At 44.2% G+C, this 27,937-nt stretch overlaps 1 protein-coding gene and 1 long non-coding RNA gene across 7 annotated transcripts in view; both read left to right on the top strand.

Moving 5' to 3' along the window:
• ACSL4 (acyl-CoA synthetase long chain family member 4) overlaps positions 1–10,353 on the top strand; it is a 75,413-nt gene extending 65,060 nt beyond the window's left edge. For all 6 annotated transcript variants that reach the window (XM_026478816.4, XM_026478814.4, XM_026478817.4 and 3 more), the window contains exon 16: positions 7,470–10,353. In XM_026478816.4, coding sequence (XP_026334601.1) covers positions 7,470–7,627 — 158 coding nt within the window. In that variant the 3' untranslated portion in view covers positions 7,628–10,353. The remainder of the gene's footprint in view (positions 1–7,469) is intronic.
• LOC130544038 (uncharacterized) lies at positions 3–6,128 on the top strand. The gene is made up of 2 exons (XR_008959944.1): positions 3–372; positions 1,211–6,128. It is a non-coding gene; the product is annotated as an uncharacterized LOC130544038 (long non-coding RNA).
• Positions 10,354–27,937: the final 17,584 nt, after the last annotated feature.

The following is a 27,937-nucleotide window of genomic DNA, read 5'->3' as shown; positions in this document are numbered from 1 at the left end:
GTAAGAAATTGCTTGTCTATTGAAGTCCCTAGAAGTCATTTAATGATGTCTTGTACATTAGGCTCTTTGGGATGTCTATTTAATTATTTTGTTTTCATCATAAAGTACAGGGTTTTAAAAACCTGCATCTTGAAAAAATTTATATATATATGTATATATATATATAGTATAAATTATATATATGCATGTTAGATATATACATTATATATATATATTTATATATTTATATGTTGGAAAGATCCTTAAATGTCATATAGTAGAATAACCTATCTAGTTCTTTATTGCGTGTTACAACATCCCTGCTAACTGGTCATGTAGCCTGTGTTTGGAATGGTCCATCTTTGTTCTGGAAGTTCATGATGAGGTGCCCTGGTATGTATCTCTTCTTGTTTATCGTTGCGTATAGTAACTTGATGTGGGTCCTTTCAGTCTATAGATCTCTGCCCTTTAATTCTGGGAAATATCCATTTATCTTTTTGTTTGTTTGCTTGTTCGCTCTTCTTTTTATAGTTTTTCTCCCCAAGTTGTGTGTTTGTGTCTTTATCTGGGACTACTTTTATATGGCTGTTGGACCTCCTGCTTTCATCTTTTAGTTTTATTATCTTTTTTTCTTTTGTTTTCTATCTTGTCCTTTTTGTTTTACATTCTAACAGAGTCCCTCCACTTTATCATCTCTTCTGTCTATTGAATTTCCAACTTCCAGTATCAGAATTTTAATTTTCAAGAGCTCTTTCTTATTTTCTCCAAGTTCTTTTAATAGCATCCTGTTGCTCTTTCATGAATGCACTCAGTGTGTTGTCTCTTATTCCCCCGAGGATGTTCAAGGGATTCCTTTCCTGACCAATTCTTCCCCTGTTATTGTTTGTTTCCTCCAAGTTCCACTTCCTGCTTGTTTTGGTCATAGCTTCTTCTAATACCTGTGGATCCTTGTCTGTCCATTCATATTTGGGAACAAGGCACTAAAATACTTTTCGGAAAGCTTCCTGGGCTTCACTGACAGGTTATTCAAAGTTAGCATCTTAAATCATCCCATTTCTGTGAAGAAGACTTCTTGAGTCTCTTGCCTGGAGGATATTAGCCTGACTGCCTATGCGGGGAGCCAAAAAGAGGAAATTCGAAAGGGGCTGGGGGTGGGGGGTGGGGTGGGTGCCTCTTACCCTCACAGCATCCTTTTGTTTTCAGCTTTACTCCCTCCTTCTATCGTACCTAGTGTCCTTGGAGCCCAGACTCCTTCTGGTTCAGCCTTTCCAAAAAAGCCTGGAGAAGAGCAAGATGAGGGAGAAGAACTGTCCTCTGAAAGCAGGCTGGGGGCCAGCACTCTTCTTTCAGTGTATCCTTCACCTCTGTCTTCAGAGGCAGGGCTCAGGAGGCCCTTTTGCCTCTCACTGGTGTCCTCTGTTGTTGGCCGTTAGCTTTTACAGTTTTTTAATTTATTTTTTATTTTTTTTGGCAATTAGTTTTTAGCTCCCTCAACTCCCCATTTAATAGTTGCCGCTAGTCCGTTTGCTTCGGGTCTTCCAAAATTTTGTTGAACTCTCAGTGTCCTCTTGCTCTCATTTCAGCTGTTTCCTTGTGGTTACTACCTTTTTTAATTTTAAAAATTATTTTAAACTGTTTGAATTATTTTCCAAAGGAACAGAGAGAAACTGTGAACTCTTCATGTTTAATAGGAAGCTTTTAACCTCGTTGCTTCCCCTCCTAAAAAATGAAAGCATCATTTTCCTGATTAGGTTATGTATATCCATCATAGAATATTAGAGCAGAAAATTATAAAGGAGGAAGTAAAAAAAATCACTTTCTAGTAATTATCTTTGGGTGGTGATGTTACATTTTTTTCAGGTATACATACCCAACCTGTCAGCGTCAGTGACATGTTTCTAAGTCAGTAGATACAGAATTGCATTGTCATTTTTTAATAGCTAAATAGTATTCCAGTATAGGAGTATCCACTTAAGTCTTTGTTGGACTTTTGATGCGAGTTCCTCTCCCCCCCCACACTGTAAACAAATATAACACATATCATGTATACTCAATTATTTACTTATTTAATTATTTTTTTAGTATGAATTCCTGGAAATGGAATTTCCAAGTCAAAGGAAATGTATATTTTAAAGGCTTTTTTCCACTCTGTTGCCATATAACTTCCTCAGCCCCCAGAAAAACTGTAGACTAGTTTATGCTTTTATCAGAGATACACAAGCACCCCTATTTCCCTAACTAGGCTGCTATAATTTATTCTTTTAAATTAACTACTTAGGTTCCACTTATTAGTTTGTAATATTAGCTACCAGTTTGAAGTTAAAAAACTATTTTTCCCCAAGAATCATGTTCTTTTTTTTTTAAAGATTTTATTTATTTGAAAGAAAGGGGGGGGGGGGAGAGAGTGCTAGCATGAGAGGGGGGAGGGGCAGAGGGAGAAGGAGAAGCAGACACCCCGCTGAGCAGGGAGCCTGACCTGGGGCTCCATCCCAGGACCCTGAGATTATGACCTGAGCTGAAGGCAGATGCTTAACCAACCGAGCCACCCAGGCGCCCCCTAAGAAGAACATTCTTACAGTTAACTCTGGACACTATAAAGTTTTAAATAACAGATGGCTTATTAACATAGATTCAAAGTTAAGTTACTTTATGACCAAAGAAACAGGGACTTAATGTTTTTTTCTTAAAAATGGCTTTGCCAGTTATAGTATTATTGATATACCACACTTTCTAGATTACTGTCATCAGACTACCAGAATTTTCTTTGATACAGATCCTAATTTTTTAATGTAGTATTTCAAAAAGTATTTCAGCCAATAAGCTGTTATTCTTAGTCACTCTCTGAATGTACTAATGGGGAAAGTGCAACTTAAATAATTTATCATTGTACATTTCCCTGTGTAAAAGCAATAATGGGGAAAGTCAACCTGGATCACAATCAGGTGAAAAATGGAATAAAATTCTAGGGCCTGCTGGGTCCTCATAACTTTCCTAGACTGAGGCATGAAATCAAACAATTAATGATTTCTATAATATACAATAATCATTAGCTTCATTTTATAAATCCTTATTTTCCTGTGCCACAAAATATTTCTCTTGCCATACTTCTGTTTCTAATGACAATTTCAGAGACTGAATGCAAAAAGTATAAAATAGTCTTGATTGTGTTCAGCTAAATCTGCCTGAAATCATGCATCTTGGATACATGGCCTCTTCATGTTTGAAACAGAAGTGTGAGATACCTAACCAGACCCAACTTTGGGTAATAAATCTATAACCCCAAAACCCAAATCTTAGTAGTCCCTGTAACATTGACCTAGTGCTTTCAGGAGTCCAGGAAAAGTGTCCAGTAAACCAGTCAGTTTCTCTAGACAGCTCTGGGGAAATTCACTGCAGCCAAGTGGCATGCTCTCTGATTTTATTTAATTGAGTTTTACTTAGAATATATAAACACTGCAAGTTGGTTAGAAATGGCACATATCCTAGCCTGTTTTGCAAGGATAACACAGTCCAGAGCAACGCAGTGATCCAACACTACCTTGGCTAACGAATGTATTTTCTTTTTGTTGGCAACAGTAACAAGAGCAGTTTTGTTGGTGAACACGCCTAAGGTGATAGATTCTTCATCATGTGTTCATGGGCCCCAATTCCCCACCAGGGTAGAAAAATGTTCTTCCCAACAAACATCAAATTCTATCCTCCTGGTAACCAGGCACGTGAACTCCCATGTGGTGTTCATTCCCTTTTTGTTTGGTAAAAAGGTTTAAGGGGGTTAGTGCAGTGACTGGGTTTCTTTGGGATTGTGACTAGAGAAAGGGGGACCAAATTTTTAAATCAATAGATTTCTCTTATTTTCCAACTGCCAAGACAAGGCTCCCCCAGGGCTGGTTAGAAGTAGTGGGAAGATGTCCCTTTTGACCAGGATTTTTCTTAGAAAAGCATCACACAGGTCAGCATTGTTCCCTTGTAGTTGGAGTCCAGCTGTTCTGTTCTGGGTCTTCGGGAGGAAGTGTGCTCCCTGTCTCATGCAGCAGGCTTAGTCTTGAGAGATGGTCAGTTCAGTTAAAAAGCTGCCGCATTTCAGGAGGCGGTGGTGCAGGTGGGCTCTCAAATTTAGGCCTGTATTATGCAAGCAATCAAGTAATCAATAAGTGGCATTTCTATGGAAACAAAGGAAAAAGACATGGTAGTGGCGGGGGCAAATTAGAAACCCAGTGTCTGAGTCCCGAGTATTGCCCGTGAGAAGATTTCTAGATGTCAGGCCTGCAGCACCTTTAGCTGGAGGGAGGACAGGCAGTGACCATCTGACAGATTTTCCTGGTTTGCAGTTCCAGTGTCTCTGGTGATCTTTCTGAGTGGCCCACACAGCAACAGGTGAGAGGGTTGTCTAAAGGTGAGCTGCCGTGGCGGTTTTTCTGACGCTCACGTCAGGCAGTCTAATGTCAGTTTGTAGGGCTTGAGGTAAAGGGCAGTTTTCATTTTAACTGATTTCAAGTCAAAGACTGGGGAGAAGTTGGAAGCCTTGGTTTGAAGAGTCATAGGCAGATATTCAGGGAGACCAGGAGAACTCAGTACCCAGCCGAGTTTTATAGGGAAACAACAAACACTCAAAAAACACAATTAATTAGAAGTAGCACCCAACATCCACAAAGGTTTATTTTTATTTTTTAACTTTATTTTAATGCAAGTATAGTTAACATATAGCATTATGTTAATTTCTGGGGTACAATATAGTGATCCCACAGTTCCAGACACCTCCCCATAACTGAGCTGTAATGATTCAGCAAATAGACATGGTTAATTTGAGCAAGTTTCATGCTCCTTTACTACCTGTTCAGAAGAGGACAAGGTTGTTTTTTGTGTTTTTTTTAAACGTTTATAGGGGTTGGGATTACATACATATTGATGAAAAGGGCAGGGAAATTTACGACTCTTTCTTTTTTAACAGATTTATTTATTTGAGAGAAAGAGTGTGGGGGGAGGGGTAGAGGGAGAGTGAGTCCCCTTGCGGAATGGGGAGTGGGAGGTGGGGCTGGATCTCACCACCCTGAGATCATGACCTGAGCCGAAACCAAGAGTCGGACGCTTAACCAACTATGCCTCCCCAGCACTGGTAAGTTATGATTTTCTTTAAGAAAGACAGAGCAATGCACTTTGAGCAAACATTTGAAATGTGCATCCTGTGTTGTTAGCGTAGAGACTTAACATTAACATGAGACAAAATTTGGCCCCTGCATTCAGGAGGTCATGTTAGGACAAGGTGAGGGGCTAGGTGCAAGGTCTGTGAACCAGTAGAAACTGGATGGGATCTTGGGCTCCTTATCTCGGGGAAGGAATGCAGAGCCTTGCTCGTTCATAGGCTGGAAGCATACCCGTGACCTTCAGTTTATGCCTCTGCCCACAGGCAGAGTGGATTCCTTAGTGGGGTCTGGAAAGAAACAGGAGCTGATTCGGGAGAAACAGGTCTCTGAAAAACAAGCTTTAAGTTTCCTGTTAGTTTCAACCTGGTTAACCCTTATGGGCGTGGTTTCAGGTATAGGTAGTATCTAATAAGAATACAAAGTAATAGGGGTGCCTGGGTGGCTCAGTCAGGTAAGCGCTGGACTCTTAATTTGGCTCAGGTCATGATCTCAGGGTCATAGGACTGAGCCCTCTGTTGGGCTCTATGCTAGGCATGGAGCCTGCATGAGATTCTCTCCCTCTCTCTCTCTGAGCCCCTCACCTCCCCCCACCCACTTGTAGGTGTGCCCTCTCTCTCAAATAATAATAATAATAATAATAAAGTCTCCTTTAAAAGAGAAAAATATAAATTAGTAGTTTTGTGGTGGTTTGATAAGTACCAATGGCCTGAAATGTTGACCTTTGCTGCCACCTGCAGGCTATATTTCATAATGTAGGTAATTCCGATAAAATGCCATGTGTAAAATACTGTTTGTTTTTTCTTTCCCCCACTCTTTCTCACTTGCTGGCAGTGTATCCTGTTTATAAGAGGCTGAGTGATTGCCCATTGTTTTCTAAAGCTTGTGGTACTAGATAATATTTAGGAGTTCCCAAAATGAAGTCTCTCATGTAGACTCCCCCCCCTTTTAACAGGATTTTCGCTAATAAAAATGAAATGTAGTGACTTTCATGAATAGGGCCTATGCAAATAAGGAAAGTAATAAGAAATAAAAGGTTCTAGAGCCAAATCTGTACTTGAGAACGTAAGTGTTTCCTTGAGATCCAAATGTGACCTTGGGGAGCAGATGGGCTTACTTCGGAACTGAGCTGTGATGTGTCAACAGAGTAGACAGGGTGAATTTGAGCAAGTTTCATGTTCTTTGACTGCCTGTTCAGGGATTACTTTTAGGAATTTGGTTCTGTGTAATTTGAAAGATGATTTTCCCACACTCAGCTTTCTATTTTTCTCTCATTTTAATGAGAAATTCAGTAATCGAAGCAAGCTTTCCTAAACCTCCAGACCAGTATTAGGTCAAACACTTCCATGAATTTGAGGTTTTGGTGCCTGTCCCAGAAGCCCAGTTGTTTCTGAAGACACCTGGGCTGTTTAGCAGTAGACTGTACACACGCAGGCGCGTGCACCGTCACGGTCGCTGTTTTCCCTCATTGCGTGTAAAATAACGCTCATCTGTACATTGACGTTGCTGTTGACGGGCCTTCAGGATTTTAGGGATGAGCTTGTATTAATACTAAGTAGCTTGCTTGTTGGAATATAATTGAATTTAAAATTACGGAGTGCTCAATTGATTGATTCCGAGGCCGCCTTTTCTTACCCATCTCTCCGCTCACGCTGAGTTTCACTCGGATGCAGTACGCGCTGCCTCAAATCCTCATCCCACTGAAGTGTGAAATTCACCAGCCCCCTTTTGATTCTTCTTTTGAGCGTTGAATAAAGCTCCTGAAGAACGGTTGTCTAGAGGCGTAGTTTTCTGCAGAACGAATGAATACGTATGTACGCATTTATTGAGGGCTCTTGATGGAGCCCCGTGGATGGCAGGGAACAAAACAAGACTCCTGCTTTCCTGGAGCTTGTGTTCTAGTAGGTGAGACCGGGGTGTACAATCTGCTGGGTGGTGAGAAGCATTTTGAAGAAAGTGTAATGCTGGAGGATAGAGAGGCAAAGAGAACACAGGGACTCCTATTCCGAAGGGTCCGGGAGGCCTTCCCTGGGGAGTGGCATCTGAGACACCCGGATGAAGTAAGGAAGTGAGGCACGCAGCTACCAACCCAGAAGACCAGCCCGGGCAGAGAAAACACCAAATAGGAAGACTCAAAAGAGGAGGGTGTCTACGTATACGGTAGAATAAAAAAACAAGAACAAAACCCATGTAGGCTAAAACTACATGCAGCTGAAATGATTTATGTACACTTTGAGAACTCTACAACGAAATTGAACTTGTAAGGTACTGATATCCTTAATTAACCATCCCTTCCCCTCTCCCCTACCTCTCCCTCTCTCCTCCTTCCTCCCTCCTCCCTTCTCATTTCAGTGAAATTGGAGCGATTTGAAATTCCAATCAAGGTTCGCCTAAGTCCAGAGCCCTGGACGCCTGAGACTGGTTTGGTCACCGATGCTTTCAAACTGAAGAGGAAGGAGCTGAAGAACCATTACCTCAAAGACATTGAGCGAATGTATGGGGGCAAATAGAATGCTGCCCTCTCATTGACAGCTGCACCAGAAGTGGCCTGGTGGTCTTTCAGTTCTAGAGTTTTAAGCCTTGTTGAGCTGTCTGTTAGGATGGAAGGGGTATATCATTCTAAAGACGTAATAAAAAAAAACCAAAAGTGATTAAAATAGTCATTAAGTGTACTTTAACTTAGTTTTGCCTAGTTCTCGTGAAGCTGAAATTGAAAAGTTGTTTCCCTTTAGCTGTGTTATTAATTTTAGAGCAAAAATGCCATTTTTAAAAATTAGCCTAAGATATGCTTCTTTTCTTAAAGGAAAATATTTAATGTGGAACAAAATAAATTGGAGTTGGAATAGAATGTAGTTTGCGGCAATTTGCATCTTCCAATGATTATTGTCTTCCTAGTTCAGAAGAAGCTTAAAATATTAAGCATGACAAAATAAAATATTATCAACACTATTCAAAGCAGAAGTTCTGCAGGGCTTTAAAATTCTCTTCCAACCATTTATCTTGAAGGCAAAATTCAATTGTAATATAATAGACTGAATCAAATAGTAGTACCTTGGAAACCATTTTAAGATTCATAATTGTTGGCATAGGTTAGACGTAGAATCATTGTAATATTGTGAATAATACAGTGCCCGAAGGCTGAATACAACAACATTAAACACACCAAAAATATTGAGTAATATATTTTTAAAGGGAAATTGAACTCCTTTTCTGAAACTTGGAGGTCTTAAAATCAGTAACTAATTATTTGAATGATTAAGGGTAAAATACATTTTAAAGACTGCCAAAAATTGTCTGTCTGTTCAAAAGAAAAGGCTGAGACCAAGAGTAAGATGATAAAAAGTGAATCCAGTTTTGACAAAAAGCATTTTCTTTGTTCAAAATTCTGACCCTTGCATAGCACTGAACCTGGGAAAGGATTTCAATTCTGAATTTACCTTTGATAACAGGGATTGATTTTTAAATGTCCTTGTATTAAATTGCACTTGGAACTGAAAGTCTGTTCGCTGTTGCTGATTTGATTGTTGATTCATAGTTTATTTCAGAAAGCCTTTCATTTAGCTTTAATTTGAGCAAAGCGGGTTATGATGACTGACTTCCCCAATATCTTGTTTGAATCTCTGAGCGATGACTTAACTTGGATGAGTTTGGGGAAGTGAAAGGGGAAGAACACACTGTTACCACTATTTTCCTGATTGTGGGAAGAGTTTAGAAACTGGAAATGCTCAATTTGGGCAAAGGGAAGATACTCTGTAAGGGGCTGATACTTGTGCAGTAACTTGGCATGTGGGCTTCTTTTTGAATCTTTTATTAAAAGCTGGGATTCTGTATTTGACAGGTTTTCACACTTGAACCATAGTTACTGTAAAAAGCAAAAATTCTTAATACTGTTATTCTTTGCACTTTTTTCTTAATCATTTTATATATATACATATACATATACATACATATATATATGTTGCAACATATATATATATATGTTGCTTACATTGCTTTGTACAGATGTGGACCACCACTGCAACAAAATACATTCTTTTTGCTCTAAGATATTTATAATGAAAATATTTAAATGTTATGTATATGGTGGTGACAAGGAAAAAAATAATCCGGTGTTGTTTTAAGCAAGAATGAAGGTTTTTGTAAAGGTTTCTGTTCAGTGTTTGCAGTGTCAAATTCGAGGCAAGTGCTCTCTGAAACTCTGCGGATGTGAGTGTTCTCATTCTTCCCAACTTGCCTTTGAAGAGCGGAAAACCATTGCCATCAAGTAGACTACTATTCAGCTTCTGCTCTGGCCCACTGGTGATCCTTTAAGGACGATTTCCTTAGATCTTTTCAATATGTGAATTGTTTTCCCATTTGGAGTGGCGATTTTAAAGATGTGAATGCATGCATGCTCCAATGTTTGCACCCCTGCCCATTCCCATCTCCTGAAAGCTAGAACACTGCCAACTAATCTGTTGTATAGGCCCTTTAGAAACATGGAATTAACACTTAAAGTTGGGTGCTAATTCTTTGAGAAAATCCAAATATTGTTAAGGGACCAGGGAGATGCCACTACCCCCTGATTTTTCATCAGAAAAAAAAAATACGTGGTTATATAAACTGATCTTTCCATATTCATAGTGACTTTTCAAGTATTTAAGCCTAAAGATTTTAATCCTACATTTTTATACCTGTTTAAATTGTTCGCTGTTGTTATGACATGTCAGCCATCAAATGAAGTTGTACTTAAAAAATTTACTACAATTCTGTACATTTCTAAGTCGAACACTTGTGACTTTTGCTTTAATGACATGAAAATATCTTGCCTCCTTGATACTTGTATTGCTTTTTTTTTTTTTCCTAGAGCAGAGGTATAATTGTATGGCTTTTCAGAACTGAGATACAGGTGAATGATTCAAAGAGTCAGAAGTTAAGGAGAGTAATGTTTCTTTCGGGCATAAAGACTGATTAATAATAATCCTTGCCTATGTTTTCCTGATAGCACATGACAAACATCTCTGAGGTGACGAGAACAGGTTAATGATTGTGTGGTATTTGGAACTCCAGAGGAATATTTTAATTTTCAAATGTAGTTACAAATTAGAATGTATTCATATTTTGTACTTTCTGTTAAAATGCATGATCACGGGATTGTTACTTCGATTTTTGTGTTTATTCTTAATGAAAAGCTTGGTTCTTGTTTTTAAGTTTGCACTCGAATCTTAAGAAATAAATCCACCCATGTTATCAAGCCGATCTGTGCCTAATGATGTGCCAAGATAAAACCTGCAAGTTTGAAGAATGTTAGCCGGGCTTTCTTTCTTTTAAATTGGGTGATTTTTAAAGTTTGTTTAGTTATTTAAGTAAGCTCGGCAGCCAACATGGGGCTCAGCCACCCCTAATTAGCCAGACTTTTAGTTATTTTTATTTTTTTGAAGATTTTACTTATTTGAGAGAGAGCGGTCGAGAGCATGAGCTGGGGGACCGGGAGAGGTTGAGGGAGAAGCAGGCTCCCTGCTGAGCAGAGAGCCCAACGTGAGGCTCAATCCCAGGACCCTGGGGTCATGACCTGAGTCCGAAGGCAGACGTTTATAAACCAACTTAGCCACCCAGCCGCCCCATAGCCAGACTTGTAAACATATATTTTAAAAGCACTCATCTGTAGGCTTACGGACTTGCATTAAGCAGTTAATCTGGCCTGTATACGTCCCATCCCTTAGTGTGGAGCGTTTGAACCCAAAGCTGTTACGTCGATACAGTTAAGAGAGTAGAGCTCCTTTGTGACACCGATACAGTGGAATAAAACACAGTCCTGTTTTCCGGATCATCGGGAGGTGCTACTAAATGGCAACTGTTACCTTCCGGCTGCTTAAAATTTAGGGAGGAGTCCATTTATCTGAGTTCTATGTGGGTGTATGTTAAATAATGTTAGAGCCCAGGAACCGGACTGCCTCAGTCTGTTTTCTGGCTCTGCCCCTCACTAGCTGTGTGACTGTCAGCAAGTTCATGGACACCCGTCCGCTGCATTTTTCCATCTGAACAAATGGGGTTGGTTGATCATAGGATCTACCCCAGCGGGTGGTCGCGAGGATTAAAAGGCATGAGTGCATGTAAAGTGTGTGGGTCAGGGTAAGCTTCTGTCAGCCAACAGCGTCATTAGTGTCGCCAGACGATCTGCGTCAGCGAGGTGGTTTCACGCATTACTTAGCACGCTGAGGGCTTTAAGGCTTTAAGGTTGCAGGTCCCTGAAGACTGGGGAGGGTTCTGGATATAGAGGTGAGGACGCCTGGCTCATTCTATCACTAGCTTTGTAACCCTGGACAAATCTCATGATACCCTCTGAGCCTCAGTTTCTTCTTCCTATATTAAAAAAAATAAAGAAGACTGAACTTCAAAGAAGATACCCTTTGCAAAAAGGGAAAGGCAAACGACAGAAGGAATAGGGAGTGTAATGTTACCTATGGGGTTGAGCACGTATAGCTTTCCGTTGGGACTGTGCCCTCCCACGGTGGTTTGTTAATGACGACGCCCTAGGTCCCCGAGTTTCCTAGAAGGCTATGAGGCTGTGGATGATGCCATCACAAGAAGTGAGGATTCTCCTGGGTACAAGGAGTTTGCCACTCTCTTGTTCTCTCTTTTAAAAATATCAGGGTTCTGCCCACATAATTTAAAGAAGTGCTTTCACACTTTTTTTTTAATTTTACTGTGATTCTGCCCACACACTGACATAGATGAAACACAGTATTCTGTGACCCTGTTTATGTGAAGAAAAAAAAAACACCACTATGAGATGCTCACCGGCTTTCTGTATCCAGTTCATTTATTGAACTGCTGGTTGTGACCCTCCCAATTGATTTCACAACCCCACAAAAGAGTGCCATCCGATAGAGTTTTCTGTGAAGTTGGAAACGTCCTGGATCTCTCCTCAGCCTTCCAGTAGCCACTAGCCACATGTGGCTGTTGAACATTTGAAGGGTGACGAGTGTGACTGAGGAACTGAATCTCTAATTTCATTCTCCTGTTAGCACACCTCCAGGGAATTTGCAGGGCAGTTTGGAAAGAACAGGTTGGGTTTTTTTTTAAGATTTTATTTATTCATTTGACAGAGAGAGCATGAGCGGGGTGGGGGGGGAGGCAGAGAGACAAGCAGACTCTCCGTTGAGTGGGGAGGCCAACACGGGGCTCGATCCCAGGACCCTGAGATCAGGACCTGAGCCAAAGGCAGACGCTTAACCAACTGAGTCACTCAGGCACCCTGCTTAGTTTTCTATGTACTTGTCACAAAGGATTTAACCCCAGAGTCTCCACCAGTAGTCCATACCTCCTTTTAAGATTTGCAGATAGTAAGAATTTGAACAATGCTTCATCTCTGCAAGAGATATCTCCTAGACCCTTCTGACTGATTTCAAGCTAGATCCGTCACCTTCCCTAACCATAGGATTACCCCTCCATTATCTTAGACTCTAACTTCACTCCCATCCTGACAGTTCCCTTCACCTTTATCATGTGTTGCACTTCCTGTTTCCTGTATCCCATGTCTTCCTCCTACTTGGATTATTCCCTCTTTTTGATGGAACGCATCCTACCGTAGCTTACTGAGAAGGGATCTATGGGAAGCACATGTGAGACCTCTAATTGATAATTTGCTCAGGTGTAGAATTCTAGATGGAAAATTTCCTCTCCATGTCGAAAGCATTAATCCACTGATATTATTAATGACAGTGTTAGTTTGGGCAGTTCAAAGCCGATCTGATTTCTCCTGTCCCTTCTCTAAGACTTGATTTTCCTCTTTGAAGCTCATAACAATCTCTCTGTTCTCTGAAATCCCATGATGATGTGCTTTGGGGTGGGTATGTTTTCATCTGCAGTGCTAGGTCATTTCAACCCAGAAATCCGTGTACATCTCTTCTGGGAAATTTTCTTGAATTATTTAATTGATTTCTTTGTCTTCTTTGTTCTTTCTCACTTCCATTATCCAAATGATGAATCACTTGGGCCGATGCTTTAATAGTCTTTTTGTCCCTATTTTTCATCTTTTAAAAAATTCTACTTTCTGGGAAATTTCCTCTACTGGCAATTTCAGCTCCTGAATTTTATTATTTCTGCTATCATGCTTACAATTTCAAAGAGCTGGGTGTTTTTTTTTTTTTTGTCTGTTTCTTTTCTATATGTTCCTTTATTGAAGCTTTCTTTGAGTGGTAGTTTCTAAGGTTTGCTTTTTAAGCTTTCTTTCCTCTGCAGAACCAATTTACTCCAATTTGCTTTTTTTTCCCCTGCTTTCTTTTGTCTCTGTTCTTTAACGGTTTGGTAATCTTTGCCTGCTCATTTAAGAAGAAAGTACTAGAAAGCTGACTGGAGGGTCCAAGAGTGTAGTTGGAGCCTCTTAAAAGAGTTTTGCGATAAGGTGGTTTTGGCGGGGCCATTTGGCAAACCCCAAGGCAGTATCTGGGCAGTTTCCCTCTAGGACCAGTCCTATTCCGAGAAGTCTCTGCCAATCTCCTGTATGGAGTGTTCTGGGGGAACATGTACAAGAAGGCGGGGCGGGGGGGTTGTTTCTACATTCATCACACATAAAATTGCTTCATTACCCTCTTTTCTACACAGTACCCCCTGTGCTGTACCCAGTGCCCCTGGTCTTTCTGCTTCAATGTTCTGCTGTGAGATGAGGGGCAGTCATCACCCCAGCAGTATGGGGGAGGCAAGTAGTTGATGGATCTGTGGTGGTGGTGGGTTTTTTTTTCCCCTAAAAACAGCTGCCTCAGGGGCGCCTGGGTGACTCAGTGGGTTAAGCATCGGCCTTCGGCTCAGGTCATGGCCCCAGGGTCCTGAGAACAAGGCTTGCATCAGGCTCTTTGCTCAGTGGGGAGCCTGCTTCTCCCTCTCCTGCCCCTCCCCCACCCCAGCTCATGCTCTCTCACTATCCCTCTCTCTCAAATAAATAAATAAATACAATCTTTAAAAAAAATTGGCAAGGAGGACACAAACAGTCCGTAACAACAGCTTTCAACCAGTCTGATTTGGACTCCACTCTCTTTACCTCCATTTTTTTATTAAAAGATTTATTTGTTTTAGGTGGGGGAGGGGCAGAGGGAGAGGGAGAGTCTTTTTTTTCTTTTTTAAAGATTTTATTTATTTATTTGACAGAGATCAAGAGAGAGACACAGAGTACAAGCTGGGGGGAGAGGCAGGAGGAGAGGGAGAAGCAGACTCTCCACTAAGCATGGAGCCCTATGTGGGGCTCGATCCCAGGACCCTGGGATCATAACCCTACTCACTTAACTGAGCCACCCAAGCAGCACCTGTCCTATATCTTTTCCTTAGGAGCATCCTGAGTAGGGTCTGGCATGCCTGGCCTGGGCGGGTAAGATGGGTAGTATAGTGAAGAGGTTGAAGGATTGGTGTATTTAGGTACGTTGTGGGTGAAAAAGATGAATCAATTAGGTTGATCATATTCTGTCCAGAATGTGCTAACCCTTGGTAAGATCAGTCTTTGGAACAAGTGTGTTTAGGTAAGGGTGCGGGAGAGCCCAAGGCTCGGGGAATGAGGAGCATCTTTGTGGGCCTGACTGGAAACAAGCAGGCCTGGGTGGCTGTGAAGCAAGGGGACGAGAGCACCCCCATGAACTTAAAACACTCAGGGGCGCCTGGGTGGCGCAGTCGTTGGGCGTCTGCCTTCGGCTCAGGGCGTGGTCCCGGCGTTGTGGGATCGAGCTCCGCATCGGGCTCCTCCTCCGCATCGGGCTCCTCCGCTGTGAGCCTGCTTCTTCCTCTCCCACTCCCCCTGCTTGTGTTCCCTCTCTCGCTGGCTGTCTCTCTCTGTCAAATAATTAAATAAAATCTTTAAAAAAAGTAAAAGCATATTTAAAAAAAACACTCAAATGCAGATGAGTGCATTTCAATGTTGGCACCCACTTATAGTTTCAGGGGGCTTTGATGGGAGAGACATGGCATCTTCAAGTACCTACAGTTCATCTCTTACTTCCTTCTTGCTATTATCACCCTAGATCAGACCCTCAGTCCTTTTCCCCTAGAACTACACACCGACCTCCTAACCAGTTTCTTGGCAAGTCTACTCCTTCCATCACTGCCGGTCTACTCTCTCTCGTATACAAACCCACCAAACTGGGACACCTGGGTGGCTCAGTCAGTTACGCATCTGCCTTTGGCTCAGGTCAAGATCCCATGGTTCTGGGATAGAGCCCCATATCAGGCTCCCTGCTCAGTGGGGAGTCTGCTTTTCCCTCTCCCACTCCCCCTGCTTGGGTTCCACCTCTTGCTGTCTCTCTCTGACAAATAAATAAAATCTTTAAAAAAACCCCACCAAATACCACCTTGTCAATGCTATTCTTATTCATATCAAAATGTCAGCTTGGTATTCAAGCTTGGATCCGAAAGACCTCTCCTTACCTGTCTTATTTCTCCAGCAGGACTCCTCCCTTCTCTTTCACTTCTGTGTTCCCTAGGACGGCAAGCTCATCCCTTCAAGTGGTTCTTCACCCTGGTGGCACTTCAAGAATCACATGGGAAAATGAACACTAATGACAACAAAAACCCAAACAAACAAAAAGCACCTCTTTTTATTCATTTTTACTTTTATTTTTTAAATTTTTAAAAAAGATTTTATTTATTTATTTGAGGGAGAGAGAGAGAGCACGAGCAGGGTGAAGGACAGGGGGAGAAGCAGGCTCTCTGCCGAGCAGGGAGCCTGATGTGGGCTTCAATCCCAGGACTCCAGGATCATGACCTAAGCCGAAGGCAGATGCTTAACTGACCGAGCAACCCAGGCCCCCCAAAATCACCTCTTTTTAGGACTAAACCACAAAATAATTCACAGAGGAGAGGACGGTCTTCATATGTCACAAAGAGGGAGGCTCCTGGTTACCTGTTGGCTCCCATAACCGTCTCTTATTTGTATGAGATTGATTTTTCTTTTGCTTTGGCAGACTATTTCCTTTGATGCTGGAAAACCTGAGAGGTTCCAAGAGAATGAGATCTAAAACCAGGGTGTTTCTCGGGAGGCATTCCTCAGGGTATCAAGAATCAGAAACAGGCTCTAGTAGTGGGGCCACTTGGAAACGCTAAACATCAGCTTTACATAATTTATATTTTTGCCTTGGGATTGTAAGAAACCAGTCAAACAAAAAAAGGCAAGGGACTCCCGTATCTCCTATCTCCTCAGAGTGACTTTTGCAGCAGAGATCTGAGAACAAGTCTTTGGAAGTCAGGTATTTCTTCTTGTGCCCGGCTGTTGGCCAGCCCACGGAGTTAGAGGAAGCTCAGAATCAGATACACATATACACACATATCTATTACGGACATGTCCAAATATACTTTCTTCTTCATGGCCAACAGCCCTCCCTACCTTAGCTGTAACTTCCACTTCCTTAGGATAGGGCACTCCAACGCCCACATTCAATTTGGGATGGTGAACCGCATGGGAGAGTAGTAACGAGTAGTAACGTAGACCCCCCCAAGAGTGGGTGAGGGACAGGGCCAGAGAGGGAAGTCCAGGGAAGTCTTCCTGCCCAGACAGTGACTGCTGGAAGCCTGAATGACTTGAGGGAGCTAAAACTCTGTCCAGTTTGATCCCAGCCTTCCTCGGGGTCACATCATTTCTAATCCCGATCTGCACTTCATTAGCCATCAGGATTCCTGACGGTGAGAGCCTTAACCTCCCTCAGGGGGTCCAAGTGAAGGAAAGGACATGGGGTCTTCTGTTTCATTGCAGGAGCCTTTGCTTTGTCTGCGAGAGGTCCCTTGGGCTCTCTTTGCTTGTGAATTCTTCCCTTGTGCTTATGATATAAACAAAAGCTCTCTCGACCCTATCTCCCAGGGTTGTGGGATATCTTGGTTGGCCTTTGGTTTTGCTCAGAGAAGAGAAACTCCAAACTGGCCTGGAGCTGTGGGGACTCAGCATCCTGCCTCCAGGAGGAAAGCTGTAGGACTTTATCCTCTTACAACTTTGTGATTTTCTCTTTGTAAAGTTTTTAAAGGTGGTTTGGGCGCTGGACTCTCCTTAGAGAGTAAAGCCATTTCTGTTTTAAGGGCCTCTTAAGTACCAATGAAATTTCTCTTGTCTTGAAACATGACACTTAAGAAATACTCCTGAGGGGCACCTGGGTGGCTCAATCAGTTAAGCATCTGCCTTCGGCTCAGGTCATGATCCCGGGGTCCCAGGATCGAGTCTCACACTGGGCTCCCCGCTCCGCGGAGAGTCTGCTTCTCCCTCTGCCTCTCACTCCGCTCGTGTTTTCTCTCTCTCTCTCTCTCAAATAAATAAGTAAAAATCTTTAAAAAAAAAATCTAAGAGGTACTCCTGAGCTCTCTGTTTAGGTGCTATAGGGGTCAGTCAGGTGCTATAGGGGAGACAAAAGAAGGTCCTGAGCTGTCAGCACTCAGTAGCAGACTATGGGGGTGTATTAGAAGCTGAACGATGAGGTGGAGACTTTAAGTACGTAGGAATTTGGAAAAGGCAGAGATCCTTTTGGGCTTCAGTTGTCTGAGAAGGCTTCCTCAGAGCCTCCAGTCTGAGCCTAAAGCTGAAGAGGCGTGAGTGACTAATAATTAAGAGTGTGCATTCATCTGTAGCAGGATCCCTTCTGTGCCCAGCAGCCTGCAAGGACGAAGTGGGGTAAGAGCGACAGCGATGTCCTGGCTTGAGGTTCTTGACCAGAGATTGCCCAGAGATTCCAGGTGTGCTGAGATAGTGATGCCCTCTGCCCTTGAGGTGGCCAGGGCTCCCTGGCATGTTGCTTTCTTACTCATTAATCTCAGGGCATCATAGATGTTATCTATGTGCACTACGTGGTGAAAACTATTGGAAATATTCTTCTAGATACAGCCCTCGTCTTGGAAAGCATTGGGAACACGTGGCAACAATGCTGTGTTCGCGCTTGTAGTCTCAGGCAGACTGTCGGGTCTGTGAAGATAGACAGTGTCTGTCTCATTCACTGCTCTATCCCCAGGGTCTGCCACTGTGCTTGGCACATAGTGTGTTCTCAGAAAAAAAGTATTTCAAGCAAGTCAGATCCGCGAGATATCACCTCACACCTGTCCGAATGGCTAGCATCAAAAAGACAAGAAATAACAAGTGTTGGAGAGGATGTGGAGAAAAAGGAACTCTTATACGCTGCTGTAAATGGGTACAGCCACAAAAAGGTAAAAAAAAGAAAATAGAGCTACCATACAGTCCAGCCATTCCAATTTTGGATATTTATCTGAAGAAAATAGGACACTAACTCAAAAAGAAATCTGCACCCCCGTGTTCATTGTGGCGTTATTTATGATAGCCAAGATATAGAAACAACCTCAGTGTCCATCAATGGATAAATGAATAAGCAAGATACAGGAAGTACACACACACACACACACACACACACACACACACACAGAGGAATATTATTCAGCTATAAAAAGAAGGAAATGTTCCCATCTGTGAAAATATGGATGAATCTTGAGGGCATTGTACTAAGGGAAATGTCCAGAGAGAGAAAGACAAATACTGTATGATCTCACCTATATGTAGAATCTTAAAAAAAAGAAAAAAGCTCATAGATTCAATGAATCTAAGGGTGTAGATCTCAAAAGTTCTCATCATGAGAAAAAAAATTTATAACTGCATATGGTGATGTATGTTCACTAGACCTACTGTGATCATTCCACAATATATACAGATATTGAATCAGTACGTTGTATACCTGAAACTAATATGTCAATTCTGTCTCAATTTAAAAAAAAAAAGAAAATATTTCATGAATGGATAAATGAACGAGAGAGTCTAGACCTTGGAGGATAAGTAAAATTGGGATAACACGGAAGGGTTAAAAGTTTGCAGGGAAGAACAACACAAATAGCCCTATATGGTCACGGTGTGTGACAGGCACAATTTGAAAATCAGCTGCGGACCGCGCCTGTTGGTGTTTGGAGGCAGTGGGAAATTAACAAGCCCCGTCTTGCCTGTTTAGCATAATGCTGGATGAATAAAGAGCCACTGAAGCATTATTACCCCAAAACAAAGCCCAAAATTAAAACAAACACATGGTAGTTGACACAACTGGTCTTGATTTTTCTCTTAGCATCTAATTTTATGTCACGCTGTGCCTACTCACTGTGGGAACGAATTTCTCGTTTGGTCTGGGTCCCGATTCCAGGGATTCCTAAATGTTCCCAGATCATCTTCCAGCTGAAGGGCCCTCCCTGAAATCCCTGGCACACACACCCCTAGCCCCGAGGCAAAGGTTGTTCTGCCATCCGTCTTGATGCAGGGGCAAGGGGAGGTGAACCCTGTTGTTTCGCTTACCCGTGTATGTTGCCGGCATTGCTTTGCACACGGAGAAAGGGTCCGAGAGGCTATTTCCTACTCAAAACATCCCAAGTGTCACATCCTTAGGGACGTTTGCCGGGGGCACTTTCATTAGTATTTCCATTTTACAGAAGAGGCAATGAGCACAGAGAGGTTGAGTGATGGCTCCTTGTAACACAGCCAGTAGGTGGCCAAGCCAGAATTAAAATTCCGATTTGCCTGAGGTTGGAGCGGCTGCTCTCAACTACCATGTTCTATTCTTTGCCTTTTATAGGGTCTTTACCACACCGCGTTGCAATGGGCTAGGTAGCCCTTGACCCCTGGAAAGTGAGCTCTATCGTCGAAGGAGGGTCTCCTCTGGATCCCCCGTGCCTAACCTCCTAACGCGACGCCTGGCCCAGAAACCGGCATCAAACACTCCGGTTGAGAAACATTCTGAACGAAGCGAAACGAAAACCCCAGGCTTCCACCAGATGGCGCTGTGGGAGTCCAAGAGAAAAGTGCCCTCGGGACTCTTCCTTTCCCACAGAATACCCCAAGTATCCACATTGTTTTCTTTCCCTTTCCAGAGAAAACTGAGTGGGTGGGAGAAACATTTTTGAGATAATGTCGAGGTATGTATTGACACGAATTTGACAACTGACTTTATGACCTTCTGTTTTGGCCCCCAAAGCAGGGTTGCTCTTCCGCCACCCTTTCAGATTCATGCACTGCTTTGAAAGACCTCAGAGTGGTTTGCAGACTCTTGTCTCCATTAAAAAGCTAGAAATAAAATCTGACTTGGGCAAAGCATTGAAGGGGGCTGTGCAGTGGAGTGGAAAGGCCTCTGCGATGGATTCCGATGGCTCTGCTATGAACCGATGGGGGACTTCAGGCATGTCCTCTTTTCCTGGACCTCCCTGTCCTCAGCTGCAAAATAAGGGGGTGGGATGAGTCTTCCAACACAGAAGGTTTTCCCCCCTTAACCTCTGTACAAAGGACCTTATACAGCTGCGTTAGAGCATGGCAGTAATGAAGATTACCAACACTGGTTCAAATTTCAGGCTGGCCACCTGCATGCTGTGTGGCTTTGGGCAAGTTACGTAACCTCTCTGGGCCTCAGTTTCCTCGTCTGTCTAATGGGAATGGTACTGTACGTACTTCACAGGGTTCTTGTAAGGACTGAGTGAGATAGTGCATATAAAGTCCTTATCCCAGTGCTTGGCACACATAAGCTTTCAGTGAAAGCTGTCCTCACGCACGAATGACTCTCACATTTTGGCAAGGTTATCTACAGTTGGGATGTACATTTACTACTCAGCAAAACAGGGGGAAGGCTTTAAGTGATAAACCACAAACAGGCCGGGCCCTTTCTGAAGTATGAGGGTAAATGCATTTCACGGGTACAAGACAAGCTAGAAGTAACCGCAAACCATTGGAATCCTCGTACATGGTTGGTGGGAGTATAAAAAGATACAACCAGTTTGGGAAACGGTCTGGCTGTGTCTTCTAAAACTATCTTCCCTGTGACCCAGCATTCCCACCCCTAGGTATTTACCCAAGAAAAAGGAAAACATATGTCCACGAAAGGATTTGTATGAAAACATTCATAGCAGCTGTACTTTTTTTTAAGATTTCATTCCTAAGCAATCTCTACACCCAGCATGGGTGCTCGAACCCACAACCCCAAGATCAAGAGTCACATGCTTTACTGACTGAGCCAGCCAGGCGCCCCACAGCTCTGCTTTTAATGGCCAGAAACTGGAAACATCTCAAGGGTCCATCAGTAGGAGGATGGATAATGGATATTCAAACTGTACTATGATTACATACAATGGAGTACTCAGCAACGAAAAGGAGCAAACTACTGATGTATGCAATGACGCGGATGATTCTCAAAAACATCAGGCCTAACTCTAAGAAGTCTTATACAAAAGAATTCATACTCTATGTTTCCATTTATATGAAGTTCTGTAACAGGCAACTAACCAGCGACGGGGGAAAAAACTCAGAAGAGTGGCTGCCTCTGGGGGTGAAGGGAAGGGAACATCTGTGTATTTTACCTCGAAAGGAAAACAATCATAAGCAAATACTGCATTCAAGTTAAGGCTAGGCATGTGGAAAGGGCTTAGCAGTGAAGGGCGCTGATGTCTGCAACTTCGAAAAGAAAAACAGACAATGGATAGACAGACAGATGGAGAGATGGCTAGGTGACGGATGGATAAAGCCCGTGTGCGAAGACATCAGTGGTGGAATCTAGCTAGGAAGTGACAAGGTTTCCACTATAAAATTCTTCCAGCTTTGCTGTGCGTTTGAAATTTGGCACAGTGACTTTTTTCTTTGTTGGAACAAAAATGTAACCACCAAGTTTGGCATCCTGCATGGAGTGAATTTTTTTTTTCAAGCGTAAAAAGGCTTCATGGGAGGAAGGCAGACCTCGAACCTCGGTAAATATTTCCTGAGCACCTACGATATGCCAGGCACTGTGCCACACAAGGCGAGGGAGACAAGGAGGGAGAACACAGCACTTGCCCTCAAAAGGACTGCGGGGACCATTTGGCAAGCCTACATATCACTGTTACCCTACCCCGTGGGGATGCTAAGGAGAGTGAAATTTCATTTGGTGGGAAAATGTCTTAATTGTTCTCACCACAAAAAAGTGATGAGCATGTGACATGGTCAAGGTGTTAGTTCGCGCCACAGTGGTAACCATAGTGCCACATATAAATGTAGCAAACCCACACGTTGTAGACCTGAAGCTGACATAATGTTGTAAGGCAATCGTACGGCAATAAAAAAATAATAATTACAAAAGGGAAAGCGCCTGGTATTGAAGACACGTGGGTAGTTACTGCTACAAGTATGATTGGAAGGCATTTTCCAGCCAGAGTAGAGAACCTCGAAGGCTGCACTAAGGTGATAACTTGGCGATCCACTGGGGGCCCACTCAAGAATTTGAAGCCAACGAGTGACATCCCTGGAAAATTGCTGGGAGGAAGGGGGCAGCTGCAATAGCTATCATTGCTTTAGAGGGGTTGGCAGGCAAGGGAGCTTTGCGTGTACCTGCAATGAGCAGAAAGAACAGACGGGAGCGCCCATGGGGAGGAGGGAGGTGCTGAATGACCCAGGGCGTGAGGCGATGAGATCCTCCTCCTTCAGTTTAGTCTGTCCCCTTCTCTTACTTCTTTGTTCCGTGATGTTGTGTCCCTGTGAGGCTAAACCGGTGGTCCACAGCCCGCGTCTGCTCTGATCAGTAGTCTGTTCTGAGCGGTCAGTGGTCAAGACCTATTGCTGTTGAATATTTGTGACGTCACCCCTTCCCGCCTCGGAGGGGGAGGGCTGCTGTACGGTTAATGAATATAATGTATGGAATCTGCCCAGCACATGCTCAGCATTCAATCCATGAGGATCAGAGAGCCACATCTGATGCTCTGGTTTGTGGTTTGGATAGAGGGCGACCTCAGCAGCAGCCCACCAAGACGCCCCAAAGTCTCCAAAGTAGGCACTTGAAGCCCCTCAGGCCTATTGCAACACACAAATATTGTGACTTTTATCAAACCCCAGCTCCCCCACCACCCCAAACACTGTACACATTCTTACGGAACAACTCAGAAGCCCCGGTTGGACCCAGGACATTTCTCATCTTTCTCCTCCCGCTTTTGAGAATGGACCTGCCGTGGGGGAGCGGGTAGGGCGGGTTGCCGCACAGGGAGTTCAGACGATCGGCAGCGACCTTTCTTCTTCAAGCAAAGCTTTGGGCCCTAGTGCTTAAAGCGTGGGTGCAGGGTCCACCTTCTCTTCAAAACAGAACTCCAGCGAGACTTAGCACCCACTACGCATTTCACTCCAGATCCTTCCGCTCCCTGCTTTTTTACAGCTCCCAAGGTGGCTGTGAGAGTCACCAACCCACAGACGGTTCATCTGTGTGACTCATTCATGCGCATATGTGAAGGACTCAGTACAGCACCCAGCCCAGGGGAACATGCGGTAAATATTTGTCCAATGAATGAACGAATGAATGATTCTTTCTTGGTCTGTACTTCGTGCTTCATGAAGCCTTCTTTCTTCCCCTTCGTCAGAGCCCATTGTGGGTCTGCCAGCCTTCTGGACTCCAACAGTGCTTACCATCTGTGCCTGTCCCTTGGCCATGAGCCAAATTCAACTCCGGTTCAATTCAACCAACTTCCATGGAGCCTCGCTATTGGCAGGAAACACAGTCTCAAGGAATGGCGAAAGCACTTCCTAGCCCATGGCGCCTCAATTGTACTTTTAAAACAAACTTGGCATGGAACAGAAACTTTTCCAAGACTTTTTGAAAGTCTAAATACATGATTATAAATTACTTCCCTTTGTTGACACACTTGATTACCATCCAGGAAATATGTGAGTTCTAGACATCGATGGATAAACAGACGATTATTTGACAGGTATGGGGGCAGGTTTAGGAGGAGGGGTGGAAGGGTGGGGAGGAATGAGACCCAATCCTTATCTGATGGATTTGCAGTTTCATTAAGTGTGGTGGGGAAATGGGGTTGGCATCTCAGCCATTCAGGGCTGGCCTGGGACTGGGATTTGAAGGGATGCCCAGAAGCCCCTTGAATGAAAAGAAAGCCAGAATCCCCCCACACACACCTGTTGTTTTTTGCTGAGGGTTGGGCCTTTTTAAATTTTATGACTAGTCTCCATTCCTGATTCCACCCCCTTCTCCACATCTCCCACCCCCCACGCCAGTCTTCTGTAAATTAGTAATGTACTCTCTCTCTCTAGCAATTATTTCATTTAATGGAATTAGAATTAGCTTTGTATGTATTCATCAAAGCATTATTTGAATAGCAAAACCCTGCAAATAACCAATAATCTTACAACAAGAGCTAACTTAAATATATAATGGTAAACTACAGTCTAAAATACTGTGCAGACAATAAAATGCTTTTATTTTAAGATTTTATTTATTGATTGATTTATTTATTTGACAGAAAAGAGAGAGAACAGAAGCAGGGGGAGCTGCAGAGGCAGAGGGAGAAGCAGGGTCCCCAGTGAGCAGAGAACCTATCGTGGTGCTCCATCCCGGACCCTGGGATCATGACCTGAGCCGAAGGCAGATGCTTAGCCCACTGAGCCACCCAGGTGCCCCATAAAGTGTTATTAAAATGTAATTGACATAGGAGAAATTCACAAGATGTTAGGTGAAAAGATAGGTTACAAAGCAATGATGTTGGAGGGGTATGTGTGCGTGCACCTGCATGAAGCGGGTGTGCATGCTACTGGTAATTTTTTTCTTGGTAATTCTCCATTTTCCCCGTTTTCTGTATTGAACGCTGGAGTTAGAGTTAAGGCACCACCAGGAGGGTTGCTCTGTAAAGACTCAGAGCACAAACAGGGTCTCAAGCAAGGCTTCCTCGAGTCAGCGGATTTTGAGGAAGGTGAAAGGCACAGTATATTGGAGAAGAACTCCAGGAAAAAGCTGTTTTTCAAATTCAAGGGCAGGAGAGGGTGTCCATTGATGGTGAGGACCTCAGGCCCACCCAAGAAGAATGGACTTCATTAAAGAAGCAACAGGGAGTGACTCTGGGTTTCTGAACACGGGGGTGATTTGGCCTAAGTGGTGTTGCAAGAGAATTGCGGACGGTCTCCAACATAGGATGGCTTGACTAACAATTCTTTGACGTTGTGATACTGCAAAAGCGATACACATTCTTAGAAACTGTACTTCAAATTGTTTTGAATCTGGATCTTTCCCCGGGCTGGCTATATGTGCTCTGATTCGCTCTCATAAATAACCAATACACTCCTAGCCATTCTGTTTTCAGTACAGTATTCAGTAAGTTACATGATCCATTCGACACTTCATTATCAAATAGGCTTTGTGTTAGATGATTTCACCCAACTGGAGGCTAATGAAAGAGTTTTGAGCACGTCTAAAATAGGCGTGGCTAAGCTAGGTTACAGGTTAGGTGTATTAACTGCATTTTCGATTCAAGGTATTTTCAATTTACGATGGGTTTATTGGGACATCACCCCATTGTAAGTCGAGGAAGACCTGTATTCTACCCAGAGCCGGATGGATGGGGTTATAGGCAGGGAGATCTGCCAGGAGACTCTGCAGTTTGCATATTTGACCTGAGGTAGTGAGAGCTTGGATTAAGCTTGTGGCAGCAAAACCAGAAAGGAAGGAGCGGGTGGATCTAAGAAAGAATCAGAGCTAGAGATTCAAATTTGGCGAAATATATGCCAGGTGGTCTGTGAAACCATGTAAGGAGACACTTTCCAAGGAAATGGATGTTAAGAGAGAAAAGCTGAGGACTGAGTCTTCAGGGATTCCAACAGTTAACGGGAGGAGGAAAGAAGAGGAGCCAGCAAAGGAGACAGAGAATGATGGGTCAGAGAGATAAGAAGAGAAACTTGAGAATGCAATGCCATGAGAGCCAAGGGTAGGACAGTTACAGGAAGGAGTGGGTGGTTGATGGTATCAAATTCATCCTCGGGGTCAGAGATGCAAACTGAGCAGAGACCCTTGAATTTGGTCGGGAGGTCGTTGCTGAACTTACAGAGAGCGGTTTGGCAAAATGTGCTGGATTCTAGAAGGTTCCAGGGAAGGGACAGGTGGAGAAACGGAGGCAGCTCGTGGATATCATCCATGTGACAAGAGTAATGTGTTAGGACTGAGAAGAACAAGGTTAAACCTTATCATTCTAATCCCGCTATTAACTACTTGAACTTGTTTCCTCTTCTGAAAATGGGAATAATCCTATTAGTTTCTAAGGCTGTTCAAAGTACAATTTAAATGATGACTTTCATGCAACAGCAGAGGGGTTTCTTCCTCACCCCCATACCCCCAAACCTCAGAGATTTCTGGGCATGATGTAACAGATAAGAGGAGTCTTTTAGCTTTTCAGTCCTGCCCCTAGGTTGATACCGTTTTGAGAATTTTCTAGCGGGGTCCTCTGGCATTATTCATGCCAAGTCACTTTAACAATTCTTTCCTGAGCTCCTCTGAGGTGAGGACGTTGAGGTAAGCTGGTTGGGAGGGAGTCCGTGGTCAGGGCCACGTGGAATGCCACTGTGACCTGTGTAGAAGCTGTTAAGCAAGGCTCTGTTTGAGACCCTGGGTATAGTGCCCTGGGGTGCCAACCTCACCCCAACACGCCGACGGCTGCATTCCCTGAAGGACAGCTGGGGGCAGAGGCACCCGAAAACCCTCCTTTTTTAACCCATGGCACCTGTAGACTGAACGGTGTCTAGACTGAAAGGTCTCGAACAGGCAGCTTGATTCTCAAGGCATGCATAAAGGCATATCCTTTTTTTCATTCCTTCTATTCTCACTCTGCAACCAGACCTGATCAGCACGACCTCCAGTTTTTTTCTACTCACTGTCTACAAATTAATCCTCTGAGCGCGTTTCCTTTGTGAGGCCCAGGCTGTTTGTAGTTTAACATACTGCGGTCTGATCTTTGTCTCCGTGCCCTGTTTTCCCCTAAAAGAAGATACCCGCTGGGGAAAAAATGGCTGCCCCACAACAAGCCGGCAGGGCCTAGACCTGTTATTAAGCCCTGGAGGGGCTCCGGGCTGGGAGCCCGAGGCCTATGGGATGTGGAGGCGGCAGGTGCGCATATCCCCTAGAAGCCGCACTTTTCAGATCCTGAGACATCTAGAGACTGTCATCCAAGGGCCTTTTTCATGTCCTTGTTCCTTTTAATGGAAGAGCTTGGTTTCGTTTCTGGGGAGACTGCTTGCCTGCAGGAAACGGGGTCACATCATGGGTGGTATAGTCCCCTGCTAAGACGTGTAGGCCTCTCAAAATGTGATAGCAAGTCAGGGCAGGGGTACTTCCAAGGAGGCCGGTGTATTGTCAGCAGCCCTTCTGGGAGACCAGGGAGTTGTACTCCGCTTCAGCGGCCCAGTTTGTCCGGAGCATCTTCTGAATGAGATGCTCTCCCCGGCGGCGCAGGGGGAAGGAAATAGGGCTGGAGAGCTAGGCCACGGTTCTCGTCCACGGGAGCCGTTGCCATCGGACATGGATGAGCCGCCACGGCTGCCCCGTGACGCTCAGGCGGCGCTGACCGAACCACAGCACCCCGGTGCAGAGCTTGCCTTGGGGGGCCAGATGCTGTCTCTGGGCCAAAGCCGGGCCTGCAGGGCAGGTGGCCAGAACTTGGAAGGAATTCTCTTCCGCAGCCCAGGGTCCAGACTTGGCCCCAGCGAGCTGCCCTGCCAGCCTCCGCTGCCTGGGGCCTTGCGCATTCCGCGCCCCCGCCCCTCCACCCCTCCGCGGGCCTCGCCCCCTCCCTGGTCCCCTTTCCTCCCCCCACCAGCTGTCCCCTTTCCCCAGAGCGCCGAGACAGCCGGAGCCTGGGAAGAGGCGGCCTCGGGCCGGAGGGGGCGTGGTGGGGAAGGGGAGGAGGGCGGGGGTGAGGGGATAAGGAGGCCCGCGCGGCCCGCGCCCCCAGCCACTGCCCGCCCGGGAGCCGGGTGCCGCCGCCGCCTGTCACCCGCTTCCCCTCGCCCCGGGGGAAAGGTCAGCAGCGTCCTGGAGCCGCCGTGCCACTCCCCGACAGCC

This window comes from Ursus arctos, chromosome X (genome assembly GCF_023065955.2).
Source record: "Ursus arctos isolate Adak ecotype North America chromosome X, UrsArc2.0, whole genome shotgun sequence".
NCBI lineage: Eukaryota > Metazoa > Chordata > Mammalia > Carnivora > Ursidae > Ursus > Ursus arctos.
Note: the sequence above shows the minus strand (reverse complement) of the source record. Positions and strands in the feature narration are given on the sequence as shown.